General features: G+C 42.5%; 1 protein-coding gene across 2 annotated transcripts in view; it reads right to left on the bottom strand.

The window, feature by feature from the left end:
- Positions 1 to 15,623, bottom strand: part of PDE4B (phosphodiesterase 4B) — a 549,769-nt gene that overhangs the window by 111,597 nt on the left and 422,549 nt on the right. For both annotated transcript variants that reach the window (XM_066268958.1, XM_066268959.1), the window contains one exon: positions 8,888 to 8,937. In XM_066268958.1, the coding sequence (XP_066125055.1) occupies positions 8,888 to 8,937 (50 nt within the window). The remainder of the gene's footprint in view (positions 1 to 8,887; positions 8,938 to 15,623) is intronic.

Consider the following 15,623-nt stretch of genomic DNA (forward strand, 5'->3'; position numbering starts at 1 on the left):
CACATTGGAGGGACACTATGTTCAGAGCACCTTGGCCATCAACTGTGCATAGGGGCAGGGGATAGAGTGGGGGATGACAAAGAAGGAATTAGGAGCAAAATTTGGAGGACTTTGCATATCTGATAAGTGGAGATCTTATCCTGAAGTCAAAGGATAGCCAACTAAGAAAATAAATATATCATAACGACAAGAATTGGCTCTGGAAAGTGAAGAGAGAAGTAAGAAGGTGGATGATGAAGCCATTACTCAAAGTCAGGAAAATGAGACACAGAGCAGTGGTGAAGAGGAGGTGGATATGGACCTCCAGATGAACCAAAAAGGGCTCCAAAGGAGTCAGGTACCTGATGTTTCTATATATACTTACTAGTAGGGAAGTGGAGGAGTTTAGGGAGTAAAGGACCAGGGTCTGGAAACTGAGATGAGTGCCAAAACCAATAATGTGGATTCTGACAACCAGATTGAAGAATGATGCATATTCAAGATGGCTCCCTAACTGAGCCTGGGAGGTAGAAGAATCCAGGTGTGAGGTGGACCTCTGGCTCTGACTCCCGGGGCTGCCCAAGTGAATAGAGCTGTCAAGAAGATCCAGAAAAAGGCAGCTGTTTCCTGAAGGCTCATTCTGACACATCTGGGAGCTGCATGACTGGGCTTAAGGCAGGCAGCCATGGGGATTCGGGAGGACACAGGCACAGGGCAGCCTCCTGCCAGCTCTCTGCAGATGAAGCAGCTGAGAGAAGTGAATCTCTCTTCCCAGACTCCTCCATCCACACTTTGTTTCAGAGCCCTAGTGCCTGAGCACAGTGTAGGCTGCATAAAGGTTGATTCATAGATGAGGGCCTTTGCTATAAGCCACACAGGGGCGGCAGAAAGGATAAAATTGTGCGTGTGTGCATGCGTGCGTGTGTGTTTAGAAGAAGCTGTTTATTCAAGGAACTATACATCAAACACAGCTTTACTGGCAGACAATAGAATTTGCCTAGACAATTTATGCCACCAAATAAACATCAAGATAGGCTGTGTAGAGCTAAAGGTAAGGCACATTTTAAAAAGTGGATTGTCACCCTTCCTGGTCTCAATAACAGAAGATGCTTTTGCACGTAAAACAGGGAGGCAACTATATCTGAGCATCTGCCTGAGCCAACTGTAACCAAAGAGAAAGAAAGGCCGGAACTGAAATGCAAAGGAAAGAAAGAAACAGTGTTTGGACATAGGTCAGCTAAAGTATAAACTTTTCCCTTTCTCTGACTTACTGCTTTAGCAAAACCCGATGGTTGTCTTTGTAAAAAACGTGTCTGTATCTAGGTCCCTGGCAGTGATTTGCCTCTGGGAGGGCCAGCAATCTATTTAATGACTCCATTGACGTCAATGGCATAACTGAAATACTTACTAACATGCATGATTCCAACTTTCAGGGGGGGTGGGTGGATGGTGTTTCTCAGCAGTATGAAAACATGAAGTGGAGTCCACGCGGAACGAACTCAGTTCTTTAGGCAGCAAGTGAGAGGTTAGACACCGCAGGTCTCAGCAGTTTTATTTAATATGAAGAAACATGCACACTAAATTTAGAAATTAATTTCAAACGGGTGAAATAGTCATTAATGAGCAGGGCTTTATTTTTGGCAATGTTTGCTTAGAGGGTAACATTTTAACTATGTATTTGCACTTTAGTTGACTTGTCAATGTTTTTGCAACTACTCATACTTAATTTTAGACATATATGAAATAATTGCAAATCAATATAAATAACTCATTGTTGATGCTCTAGGGTAAAATTTCACAAGAAGGCTATTTTAGACAAAAGCAATTCTTATAAAACAACCATTTTGGGAATTATTCTCAGAATTACTGGGGCTTTTCTAGTGCATTTTGCCTTATTGTTAGGTATGCAAGTTGCCTAATCACTCAAGGTGAGTAATTAAGGCAATTATACCAATAATTCAGGCCACAAGGCATTCAGAACACAAAAGAAAAAATAATCTGTTATTTCTAGTTTTTTCCTTTTCCTTTCTCTCTCTTTCTTTTTTGTAATTTCTTTCAATCCCTTCTCTTCTTCTTTATCATGAGTGGTCACAGCCTTTGGTAACACAATTGATTTTACTTGTATTTGTCCATGAGTTTTGCAATCCTGCGTGACAGTCTTGCTTAATGTAGAAGTGAAGCGAATGGTCTGCTTATGCTGGGCTTAGCTTCCAGGCATCTGCCTCAGCTTGGCTCTCAGGCATGGCCTCGGGGCTCAGAGAGCCCTTTACTTGTACATGCACAGTTCCTCTCTCAGCCTTGGCCCTGGCAGCTCTGGCAGAGAATGAGAACTGAGTTGATGTCATGACTTTCTGAATTTCTTAGACTCCAAGAGAACTCACTGAGCCCCTTGTCCACTCCTCTCACAGACCCTGCATCTGGTACAGTCCCATGAATTCCAGTGGAATATTAATAATCAAAGTAAAGATACAGGAGGAACTCGTACTGAGAAATAGGCTTCCTAGGGGAAAACTTCTCATGTGTTTTATCAACCAGCAAAGAGTCATTTCCTCCCTAGAATGGCCTATATACTTAATAGAAGAAACAGATTCCCATAAGCACTAAAATATATATATATATTAATTAAGTCTGTTTTTCACTTAAGCCACCTTATTTCAGACTCACTGGAAAGCCCTATGTCTTCACACACAGCTTTTCTTGGAACACATTTAATTGACTGGAGTTGGAAACCACCATCAACCAAGGCTGAGGATACTCAGGTTGGTAGAGACGTGAGGTTTCGAGTAGTTTAGCTTGAATTCCTCAAGGAACTTCTCTAGTCATCTTTGTGACATGCTTTGCCGTCATTTACTATGACCCATGGACTTGTTTGTTCTTCATAATAGCTGATCTGTTACATTGGTGATGCTCTTGCTCAATACATTTATTGGTAAATTTTGAAATAAGAAAATTAGACTAGAACATCCCATCTTACACATCAATTTAGCTGCTACAGGGTTGTATATATGACACATATTATTACAAATCAAGTCACATTCACATGAACCAGAAGTGCTAGCCACTAGAAGGAACGCTTCTCTAATCCTAAGTAATGCAAAAAATACATATATAAAAAATCATTTTTTTTTTGTATTTTTCTGAAGCTGGAAACAGGGAGAGACAGCCAGACAGACTCCCCGCATGCGCCCAACCGGGATCCACCCGGCACGCCCACCAGGGGCTACGCTCTGCCCACCAGGAGGCGATGCTCTGCCCCTCCGGGGGCGTCACTCTGCCGCGACCAGAGCCCCTCTAGCGCCTGGGGCAGAGGCCAAGGAGCCACCCCCAGTGCCTGGGGCCATCTTTGCTCCAATGGAGCCTTGGCTGCGGGAGGGGAAGAGAGAGACAGAGAGGAAGGAGGGGGGGGGTGGAGAAGCAGATGGGCGCCTCTCCTATGTGCCCTGGCCGGGAATCGAACCCGGGTCCCCCGCACGCCAGGCCGACGCTCTACCGCTGAGCCAACCAGCTAGGGCCATAAAAAATCATTTTTTAAAGGCAGTGAACACTCGATAGTTGACTGTTTCAGTAAATTCTTACTTTCATGGTGTGCCTGTAATCATTACTGAAATGCATGGCCACGGCCAGGGATGGATGGGTGGACAAAGTGGGACAACTATCCTATACACACACACACACACACACACACCACCACCACCACCACCACACAGACCACATACCCACTTGCTCACACACTCAACCATGCACACACAAACACACATTGATTTTCTTCAATTATCCGATTTTTTCTGTCGAAAATAGTATTGTGTGCTGAAATTCTAAGAACTACTTTAATTTTCCACTTTGAGTATGTACAGAGGACAGAAGCTAAGTTCCTGAATCTTGTTTTGGAATGTTCTTTCTCCTACTCTATTTTTTCCCTAAGCATCATGTAGAAAAAGCTTGAAATTTCTACCTGGGAAAAGGCAAATGTGACAAAAACTGAAATGCTCATTAAACTTCACACCCTGATGTAGGATTTCTACATCTTTTTCCTTGACTTGGAAACATATGGCTTCCACTTTGCTCCACTTTCTGGGTTTTAAATTCTCTGTTACTTTACTCTAGCTTTCCTATTCAAAGTGCCAACTGACAATTTTTAAAATTGAACTCTTTTCATTTAAAACCTTTATGACCACACTGATATATTTAAGCAGTTATAGAGTGTGTTTCAAAGCTCTTTTAATTTCAGTGTAATAACGTATGGGGAATAGTAAAAGAAAACTCAAAATTGAATACTTTTTCATAGCCATAGAGATAAAAATACAGACTGATTAAATTTTAATTTATAAGCATCTTTCTTTTTTATTTTTATTAATTTTTATTTTTTTACAGAGACAGAGAGAGAGTCAGAGAGAGGGATAGATAGGGACAGACAGACAGGAACAGAGAGAGATGAGAAGCATCAATCATTAGTTTTTCATTGCAACACCTTAGTTGTTCATTGATTGCTTTTTCATATGTGCCTTGATCGTGGGCCCTCAGCAGACCGAGTAACCCCTTGCTCGAGCCAGTGACCTTGGGTCCAAGCTGGTGAGCTTTGTTCAAACCAGATGAGCCTGCGCTCAAGCTGGCGAGCTCAGGGTCTCAAACCTGGGTCCTCTGCATCCCAGTCCGATGCTCTATCCACTGCACCACTGCCCAGTCAGGTAAGCATCTTTCTTAAGATGAAGTCTTCAGACTCTTTGTAGTTTTCCTGGTCAATATTTACTGTCTTGCTACTATGTGAACATCACTAGGCTAAAGCATATTAAATGACAAAGACCTGAATAAGGTATAGCCACTACCTTCAAAAAACTTCAATAATGGAGACATAAGCCATGAACAATAGAATATCTGAGAATGGAATTCTTGCCAGAGCACAAAAAAGGAAGAATTACACTGATTTTCTAAAAAAAATATTAAAAAAAAAATTGAATGTCTTTGCAGAGGAGAGATATTTATGTTGTAATAATTTTGGTTAAACAGTGAAAAGGTTACTTCAGACTGAGAAATTTGCTTTGATTTCCCTCATGAATATCCTAGTTAATGATTGATTTGCAAAGCAAATGTATCATTTTAATCATGGTTTCTGACAATCAGCATTTAAAATAAATTGCACTGCTTTCATTCAGACGCATTTAAAAATGCTTTTTAAAAGGAATTGCCTTTCCTCTCTCTCTCTCTGTCTCTCTGTCTCTCTCTCTCTTTCTGTCTCTCAAATTTGCTTTTATACAAGAATCTAGTTACCTTAGCCAGGCTTTCCTAACAAAGTGGATTATTGCTAAAACGGGGTAAATGATTGTGTTTCTCGTATTTTTTTTTATTTTTTATCTTGGATCACAATTCAAATACATGAGTCTTCAGGGCTAATAAATGAACATTTGATCTTAGTATCATGAACAATGACCTTTACAACAGCACTCTGGCTTTCGGTTCTGTTTGCTCAGAGCCACTTATTTTTCATTCCCCTTTAAAGTTTCTATTTAAACACACCTCTTTGTCATATGCTGATAAATATTAAAATAACAGGAAAAAATCTGCCTGACTCATTTAAGCTGATAATAAGAACAAAACACAGGATGTGTCTGTGTCCTCTTTTCTCTTTTGACTGTGTTTCAGCAGTAAGATTTTGAAACCTATAATTATGTAATAATTGGGTATCACTATATTCCCTTCCCGATGAAAAGCCAGGATATTTGTAGTTTGCCACAATGACGGACAAAAACAAATTGCCTAAGTGGTATTGTCATTTCTTTGTTCCATTGTTTCAAAAGAACCTAGCAAAAGGCTCTGGTTGCCAAGCTGTAGTTACTGTGCCAATAGCACAAAATGACCTTTTCAGCAGCATCTTTGGTTAAAGAGCTAATTTATAAAACCATAAACATCACATTTCTCTTAATGTATTTATTACAAGAAGAAGAAAACTTAGTTTAAATATTTGAACTGGGCCCTTGCCCGTTGGCTCAGTGATAGAGTGTCGGCCCAGTGTGTGGATGTCCCAGGTTCGATTCCTGATCAGGGCACACAGGAAAAGCGCCCATCTGCTTCTCTATCTCTATCTTCCCTTTTTGCTTCTCTCTCTTCCCCTCCTGCAACCATGGCTTGATTGGAGTGAGTTGGCCCGGGCACTGAGGATGGCTCTATGGCTTCTGCATCAGATGCTAAGAAGAGCTCGGTTGCTGAGCAATAGAGCAACACCCTAAATGGGCAGAGCATTGCCCCCTATTGGGCTTGCCGGGTGGATTCCAGTTGGGGCGCATGCAAGAGTCTGTCTCTTTGCCTCTTCTACTCTCACTGAATAAAATATATATATATTTGAACTGATTCAAATTTTTGGTGCATCCGAGAAAATTTGGCTAACAGAAATGTGAGTGAAGGTGTCTCACTGGTAGGCCAGTATGACAAAATGATATTTTCTAAACCACCTCCTTTAATCTCCAAGTATGTAATACCAGTATTATATTAAAACACTCTATCTACTTTCTTTTTATAAACTTCTAAAGGAAATAGTACATCAGCACACTAGGCTTTTGAAGTCCATAGATACAGTACTATTTTCTTCTCTCTGATTCATATTATGACACTCTAGAGGTAAACTCTACCAAATATCTTCCTTTTTCACTTTTGTTCTTGTTCTCAATCATTTCCTCATTATATATATATATATATATATATATATATATATATATATATATATATATAGTATTTTTCCAAAGTTAGAAGAGGGGAGGCAGTCAGACAGACTCCTGCATGAACCCGACTGGGATCCACCTGGCATGCCCACCAGGGGGCGATGCTCTGCCCATCTGGGGCTTTGCTCCGCTGTGGCCGGAGCCATTCTAGTACCTGAGGTGGAGGCCATGGAGCCATTCTCAGCACCCAGGCCAACCTTGCTCCAATGGAGCTTTGGCTGTGGGAGGGGAAGAGAGAGACAGAGAGGAAGGAGAGGGAGAAGGGTGGAGAAGCAGATAGGTGCTTCTCCTCTATGCCCTGACTGGGAATTGAACCCAGGACTTCCACATGCCAGGCCAACACTCTACCGCTGAGCCAACTGGCTAGGGCCCTCATAAAAATATTTTTAAAGCATGCTCCATAAATATTTCAGAAGTCAACATAGCAATGAAACCTAATGACTTTGTTCCCTTCTTTTATAATAAAAGTTGGGTTTTTGTGTTATTTCCATTGTCCTTATGGCCATGGCGCCAGTAAGAGAACATAACATCTGCTGGAAACATGGAAGTGTCAGAGGAAACGTTAGGTGCAGTTAGGCAATCTCACTAAAAGTTACTGGACTTGTGTGTCTTGTGGTTTTACTCGGGACCACTGACACACTAGTGAGGTCAGGTCAAGGGGAAAAACTCCATTTTGCACTTTAAAAAATGTTACCTAAGCCCTGGCCAGTTGGCTCAGTGGCAGAGCGTTGGCCTGGCGTGCAGGAGTCCTGGGTTCTATTCCCAGCCAGGGCACACAGGAGAAGTGCCCATCTGCCTCTCCACCCCTCCCCCTCTCCTTCCTCTCTGTCTCTCTCTTCCCTTCCCGCAGCCAAGGCTCCACTGGAGCAAAGTTGGCCTAGGCGCTGAAGATGGCTCCATGGCCTCTGCCTCAGGCGCTACAATGGCTCTGGTTGCAACAGAGCAATGCCCCAGATGAGCAGAGCATTGCCCCCTGGTGGGCGTGCCGGGTAGATCCCGGTCGGGCGTATGCAGGAGTCTGTCTGACTGCCTCCCTGTTTCCAACTTCAGAAAAATGAGATGAAAGATGAGAGGAAATAAAAATAAAAATATCAGTGGAAGCCAAGAAGATAGACTATAAGGAATGAGTCCACATAGTATGACAGTTTGCATAGAGATAATACATAAACATTTTGACCATATATTTCATAGTTATTACTTTTGAACTCATTTAAAGCTTAGTAAACCACTTCGCTATTTGACTCCTTAATGTTCTTTTAACTTCAAATCTGTTTGTGGAACTTTAAAAATTCTTCTATTTGAATGAAATTGTCTAACGACACAAGGCATTTCCAATTTAAAACTGGCAAACTGAAAACTAATATGAAGGTACTGTTTCCTAAGCTATTTAGAAAAGAAGTAACATTATTCCTCCACCAATATAAAAGTAAACACGTTTTGACAGTTAGTTGCCTCTTGTGAACTAATTTCTGAAGCTCAACTGGCAAGAAGAATAAACCCAAAACAAAACCAAAATTAAAAAAAAAATACTTGTTTTAATTTGCTTAAGTAAGTTGAGAGTTTTACACAATATAGCTACTATTGTTCAGATCAAAGGCTTTATGGAAAAAAATAATGGCCCTTATAATAAAAGGGAAAAAGCAGTAAAAAACAAACAAACAAAAAAACACCTCTGAGGAAAAAAAAAAATTGGGTGACGTCTACAAGAAATGATTTGTGACCTAGAAAAAAGCCCTTGGTTTCACACTTGGAAAGAGTGTATATTCAAGGGGCATCTATGATTGACAAGGAGAGGAAAACCACTAACAGCCTGGGGGGCCCTCAGGATAACAGGAGGGCAACAGGGCATTTGAGGTTAGGTCTCCTGGAGTTCGCTGAGGCCAGCAAGCTGAGGTCAAGCTGCACCATCAGTACAGCTCTGCCTCCTGTTCCTCTTCTGGGAAGCAGCATTACCGCTCATCTATCACATTCTGAAAGTCCGGGCATACATGTGATGGGAAAATCATTTGATACAGCTTTTCATTCAGTTTCACAAAAAATGAGGTCAAGCTCTAGTATGCTTTTGAAAAAAAAGTCACCAAGAGAAACACTTTTGAGGGCCATGATACACAAACAAATGCTATTATGCTAGGAAAGGTTCTGTGTAAGAGGCACACTTATTATTCTGAAACATGTAGACAGGCCATGGCACGGCTTACCTTGCAGGTTGACTCTGGAGACAGGGGGCTGACTAGCAGCTGGGGACCTCCTGTGGAGACAGAGTGAAAAGGCGTCTGAGTCTTTGTAGGAATATACTCTCCCCGAGATCACTGAGGAGTTTCCCAGGTCACAATGAGCTATCAAGTGTGACATAATGCCTTCTCCGGAAGGCGGGCTCCTGTAACATGCGTAGATGACTGCAATTCTCTCACATCCAGACGGCCTGGAATTTCCCTGTGCATGGATTCCTGGATGCTCCTACACTCCAGGAAGGAAGTCCTTTACTCCAGGTCCCTCACCACCTCCTCCGTTTTAGTTTCCCTGCGCTAGGAAGCCCTCATAAGAGGATATCCTTGCTCAGGAAGGGTAACAAATGTGAGAGCGAATCCCAGCTCCTTCAGGCAGTGCTGTAGAAAGTTACAGCCTGAGGAGCCCTTAGAGATCAATCAGTCCAGGCCTCTCATTTCTGCACCTCGGGGACCCAAGACCCAGAGAGGTAAAGTCACTCACCAAAGGTCACACAGCCACTAGGAATGCTAATTCGAGTTTCTTAGTGTATGGAGCAGTCTTTTCAGGGAGAAACTGGGTAATTATTATTCTACATCATAACAAACCTGCTCACATCAAGATCCAAATGGGAACAAGCAAAGTCATGCTCCACAGATACTGGGACTGCTTCTCCTTTTCTTTCTTGTTTTTCTTTGTTTCTACTTTTTCTCCCCCCACATACCAGTTTGGCTGCCCTCACCATCCTTCTTATGTTTTGCAGATCTACCCAGTGCTCCTGGATTCCCGATGCATTACCAGAGAACCTCCCAGAAATAGTACAGAGCAGAGAGGCCTTCCAAATTTGGAGTGCATCAGGATCACCTGGAGGCTTTCTGAGCCATGCTGGATCTTTCTCCATGGTTTCTGACGCAGTCAGCCTGCGGCACGCTTGAGACTTTGCATTTCTGACTAGTGCCCATGAGCTGATGCTACTGGTGTGCGAATGACATTTTCAGAATTGCTGGTATAGAGGACTCTCTGACTCGTTAATGATCAGCAGGATATTAGCAAGGAGCAAGAAGAGAGTGGGATTCTAGGCCAGTGGGTCTCTAAACATAGGTGACGTCTGACTCACGTGGGCAGCTGTAAAAATAAGGAAACCCTTCCCTATCCTTGGAGAGTAGATTTCAGTATATCTAGGACAAGGCCTAGGAATCTGTAATTTTTTACTTCTCTATGAATTGTGATGTACAGGCAAGTTTGGGAAAGAGGCCAAATTCTAAATGTTAGAGAATGGCCCGCAAAGGTGTTGCAAGGGAAAAGGCTCCCTATAGGGGTGACCACATAGGCATTTCCCTAGGTTTTTATTAAGTGCTCCAAATTTAGTTTTGAACCCTTTGGGGTAATATAGTTTCTAGGCAACTATACCTTATAGCAGCGGGGTCTGATGGACAGAGTTCACATGGATCACATTAATTAGCTAGGTGGGGGGTCCTAGGCAAGGTACTTTTAAAGCCTTTGTGGCCTGTGTGGAAAGGGAAGGGAGATTGCCCTACAACGACTGCTTTGTTCTGCTGGGCACTGTGCTAAGCACTTTTAAGCTTCCACTGGGAACGTTATTATCTCATTTTAAGGATAAAGCAGTTGAAGCCCAGAGAGGTTAAGAGACATGTACATGTGGTTTATAACTGGCATGGGATTCAGAACTAAGTCTTCCTGAATTCAAAGGACATGTAACTTTCTGTGATTCCACCTGCTCATAACACCAGTACTCAAACAGAGGGCTGTTTTTTAGAAAAATTAAGAGATTAAATTTCAAACTCCTTAACCTGGCTCAAAGTCCTCTGCTTTTTGTTCTCAGTATGCTTTCCTTGGTTTCTCTCTCTGAATTCCTCCCTGCCTGACACTTCATTTCAAACCACTGACTGTCTGGTTGTGCTTATGCATCTCATACTTCACCTTAGTAGCACTTCAAAATGATAATTTAAAAAGCACGGTTCAGATAGTGTTCAATACAGAACTCCTTAATTTAAGTGTAAACTTTATGCAGGCAGGGAACAACTTGTTCCCTACTGAATCTCTAGAACCCAGAATGGTCTTCCACATGCCAAGTACTCAGTAAGTTCTTATTGAATAAAGGAATGAATGAATGAGTGAGCTAACTCAGACACTGCCAAGGCCAGATTTTATCTCTTCCTTGTTCTTGAACATGTGCTATCCCTTTCCTAACACTGCTCAAGCCATTGCCCTAAGAGGGAAGCTCTCCCTGTACAAACTCACACATCTAAATACCGTCTAACTTGCTGTGATGTATAATAAAGTTCAAAATTCAGTCTTTCTCCTATTGCCCCATGGAATATCCTAAGTGAAAGGAATGATAAAGGTGTCATTTGTTACTTTAATAAGGTGACTTTTGGAAAGTCCCTGGAACCAGTTGCCAGAGGAACCAATCTTGTGATTTGAGAATTGGAACTTTCAGCCCCACCCTGGACCTCAGGGGAAAGGAAAGAAGGGTATGGGCCCTGGCTGGTTGGCTCAGTGGTAGAGCGTCGGCCTGGCGTGCAGGAGTCCCAGGTTCCATTCCCAGCCAGGGCACACAAGAGAAGCACCCATCTGCTTCTCCACCCCTCCCCCTCTCCTTCCTCTCTGTCTCTCTCTTCCCCTCCCGCAGCCGAGGCTCCATTGGAGCAAAGTTGGCCTGGGCGTTGAGGATGGCTCCATGGCCTCTGCCTCAGGCGCTAGAATGGCTCTGGTCACAACAGAGCGATGCCCTGGATGGGCGGAGCATCGCCTCCTGGTGGGCATGCGGGAGTCTGTCTAACTGCCTCCTGGTTTCCAGTTTCAGAAAAAAAAAAAGGGGATATGGAGATTGATACAACCACCAATGGCCAAGGATTTAGTCAATCATGTTTGTACTGAAGCCTTTGTAAAAACCCAAAGTTACTGGGTTGGTTACCATGCGGAGACTGGCTTGTTCAAAGAGCCTGTGGATGCTCCCGCATACCTTGTCCTATGCATTTTTTTCCCATCTGGCTATTCCTGAGTTCCATCTCTTTCTGATAAAGCAGAGATCTAGTAAGTAAAAATTTAGTTCTGTGAGTCACTCTAGCAAATTAATCAAACACAAGGTAGGAGTATTGGAACCTCTGATCTAGAGCCAGTAAGTAGGAAGCATAGGTGACAACCTGGATTTGTGATTGGCATCTGAAACTGGGGGTAGGGACAGTTTTGTAGGACTGGGCCCTTAATCTGTGAGATCTGATGCTATCTTCAGGTAAACAGTGTCAGAACTGAGTGGAATCGTGGGGTGCCCAGCTGGTATCATGGTGAATTGCTCTGATGTATGGGGGAAAATAAACCATACATCAAAACTGGTGTTAGAATTACACTTCTGAAGGTCAAATGCCATCTTCTCCAATGGATGTCATCTTCTTAGCTAAAAATTATCTTCTCTCTAATTTCCCATGGTGCTTTTTTGATACCTTTAGGAGTATTTCCTCATGTTACAATTCACATGGGCACATGGCATCCCAATCATTAATCTGTGGCCCATTGATGGCAGAATCCAGTTCTGATTCTTTTTCATATAACCTCTGCAGGGCCCACCAACTTGCCTCACAAACAGTAGGAACTCCATACACATTGGTGAATTGATGATTAAATGAACCATTGATATGAAAATGATTCAAGGAGCCAAATATCACATGAATGTTTAATCTGGTTTCCTTTTTCCCCATAGAGTCTTGGTTCTCCCTACTACTAAAACACAGCATGCACTCCTGTTGCTGGGCCCTTGCAAGTTGAAACCAGCTGAATGCTTTCCCGTCCTCTGTTAGCGACAAACTCCTTCACATGTGCTGGGACTTCACACAGGCATCACCTCCTCCGAGGAGCACTTCCCTGTTGTATGGAGTCTTTGCCTGTGCTATCTGTAGTTCCTATGCTTGCCCCATCACAGCACTGCTCATGCTAGATAACAAATCCCCTTTTCCCGGCCATCTCCTCAACTCACCTGAAAGAAATATAAGCAAAAACTGAATCTTATTCATCTGTGTAACCTTGGAATCAGCAAAATATTTGGTATGATATACCGTATTTTTCACTCTATAAGATGCACCTGACCATAAGACACACCTAGGGTTTTAAGGAGAAAAATAAGAAAAAAAAATTCTGAACCAAATGGTGTGTTTAAAATATTTAATAAAATACTGTATTTTTCGCTCCATAAGATGCACAGGCATTTTCCCCTCCACTTTTGGAGAGAGAAAAAGTGTGTCTTATGGAGCAAAAAATACAGTAGGTATTCACTATGTAGTCATTGGATTAATATATGTTTATAATAATTTTATTTTACCTAATTCCTGAATTCCAAAAAAAGGCTTTTATAAAAGGAGACATTGAACTAAAAGACCCTATGTGCTGGAAATTTCTTCTTTCTTAATAGCATAGCTACTCATGGCACCTAATTCTTCCAATGGCTTCTTTAAAATTACAAAAATTACATAAATTTTTTTGTCTTAGGAGTTAATTTTGAAACTATAGCTTTCATTTAGAGTTGTTACGTAATTCAGATACGCATCTGTGTCTATAGGCTGTGAAAAGGCAAGAACCATGTTTATTTGGTTTATCACTTAGACCTGGAACAAAAAAAAAGAGCTTCAATCCATTTTAAATAAATGAACTTGATACATCGTAAATTATTTCTGAAAACTGCATTATGGCTTATAGGGCATTAAAGTGCCAATTAGAAGACAAGTGCCAGAAAGAAATGGCATTGGTTGCTCAGTTTCCAGTGGCCCCCAACTTCTGGAAGAACCATAAAAGTTATATGCCTGAGTTGCTGAAGAAGGTAACATTAATAGGAAGGCTACTATGGCCTCAGCAGTGAATACGTTTCAGCCCTGAAGAACAGTGGAGAGGGAACTGAAGTACGAATATGAAGAGAAGAATCCTAAATCTGACTCTGGCTCCTTCCAACCATAGAGCCACAGGGAACCCACTGAACCTCTGTTTCTTCGTCACTTGGGGAGAGCAGGCAGCAAATTTACAATGTGCCAGGTCCTGTGTGAGGGGTTTTACCATATATTTCCCTACGTACTCTGAGAAAATTTGTCCAGCTCTTTCCAACTCTGAATGTTCAAAATTTTATTATTCTCAGCAAATTTAACTCCATGCCAAAATACATAAAGCAATGAAAGAAACTTCAGCTGTACACTGGAAAAAAAATTAAGTGGTTATTAATTCTGTCTCAAAGATTGCATGTGAGTGGATTGAATTGTGTCCTGGAAGAATTCTAATGCAGAGATGTCCCATGATTTCCTGAAGCCACTGGTGATATCTGTGAGGTTAGTGACACTGTTGAATGACAGGAGATATACCTCTTTGTTCCCAATACCAGTCCCCCTGGTCAGACTGCTGAATGGCAGGCACTCTCACTCACACATGTGATTTCAGCAGTCTGGAGGCAGTAAATGCTTTAGGGGCACTTATCTAAATTTACAACTTAAAATGAAAGCCTTATTTTCAAAATTAACTATTGGGACAAATAAAATACAGGGTTTTGTTTTGTTTGTTTTTTTGTATTTTTCTGAAGCTGGAAACGGGGAGAGACAATCAGACAGACTCCTGCATGCGCCTGACTGGGATCCACCCGGCACGCCTACCAGGGGGCGACGCTCTGCCCACCAGGGGGCGATGCTCTGCCCCTCCGGGGCATCGCTCTGTTGCAACCAGAGCCACTCTCGGGCCTGGGGCAGAGGCCAAGGAGCCATCCCCAGCGCCCGGGCCATCTTTGCTCCAATGGAGCCTCGGCTGCGGGAGGGGAAGAGAGAGACAGAGAGGAAGGAGGGGGGTGGAGAGGAGAAGCAGATGGGCGCTTCTCCTGTGTGCCCTGGCCGGGAATCAAACCCGGGACTTCTGCACGCCAGGCCGATGCTCTACCACTGAGCCAACTGGCCAGGGCCAGAAAATACAGGTTTTAATGGGAAGCCAAGAAATACAGGCCCAATCAAGCATTCCTCGATGGAACAATTCATGAAAGTACCAGGAAATCACTTCAACGAGACTTTGAGATGTTCCTCCTTTGGGTGGGAGGGCTCAGGCAGACAATGAAATGCTTCTACACAGAGCAAAGAGCCAAAAGATAAAGAAAATCTTGACTTCTGAGCAGTATGGTTCTACGTGGGAGTTCCTTTCCCGTATAATAAACCACACTCCAGATAGTTCATAAAAAACACTCCAAGGATGTATGAGTGTTTAAATGTTACATTCAAGGCAAGGGGTAGCACTCCGGAACCCAAAACAAATACCTTAGAAAATAGTTTCCGAGTTCCGTGAATCTCACACATTAAGTTGTTGGGATAAGTGAGTATGTGGAGTGAGGGGGTCAGGGAATGCTCTCAGTACGGTGGATCCATTCTTGGCAGGGATTCTTGTCTTCAGTTTTCTTTATCTGTTTGAGGGTATTCACTATCTAAGAATAGAACACAGTGTATTAAATGGACCCTGCCTTGAATTTTTGTTGGTTGGTGTTGGTTTCAAGAAAGTACTTGAAATCAGTAAGAGGATCAGCTCTACTAATATGGGTATGGATTTGAGAAAGATCATTATCAGTGATGTTACTGCGGAAAATGTATTCTACTTGGTCAGTGTGGTTTGGTTGTGACCAAAGATGAAACAAAGGGCCATGATTTGGGGGATGATCCTCGGCCAGAGTGTGAGGATGGGCTCTCAGTCAGCTCTGAATAT

Source organism: Saccopteryx bilineata, chromosome 3, assembly GCF_036850765.1.
Source record: "Saccopteryx bilineata isolate mSacBil1 chromosome 3, mSacBil1_pri_phased_curated, whole genome shotgun sequence".
Classification (NCBI taxonomy): domain Eukaryota; kingdom Metazoa; phylum Chordata; class Mammalia; order Chiroptera; family Emballonuridae; genus Saccopteryx; species Saccopteryx bilineata.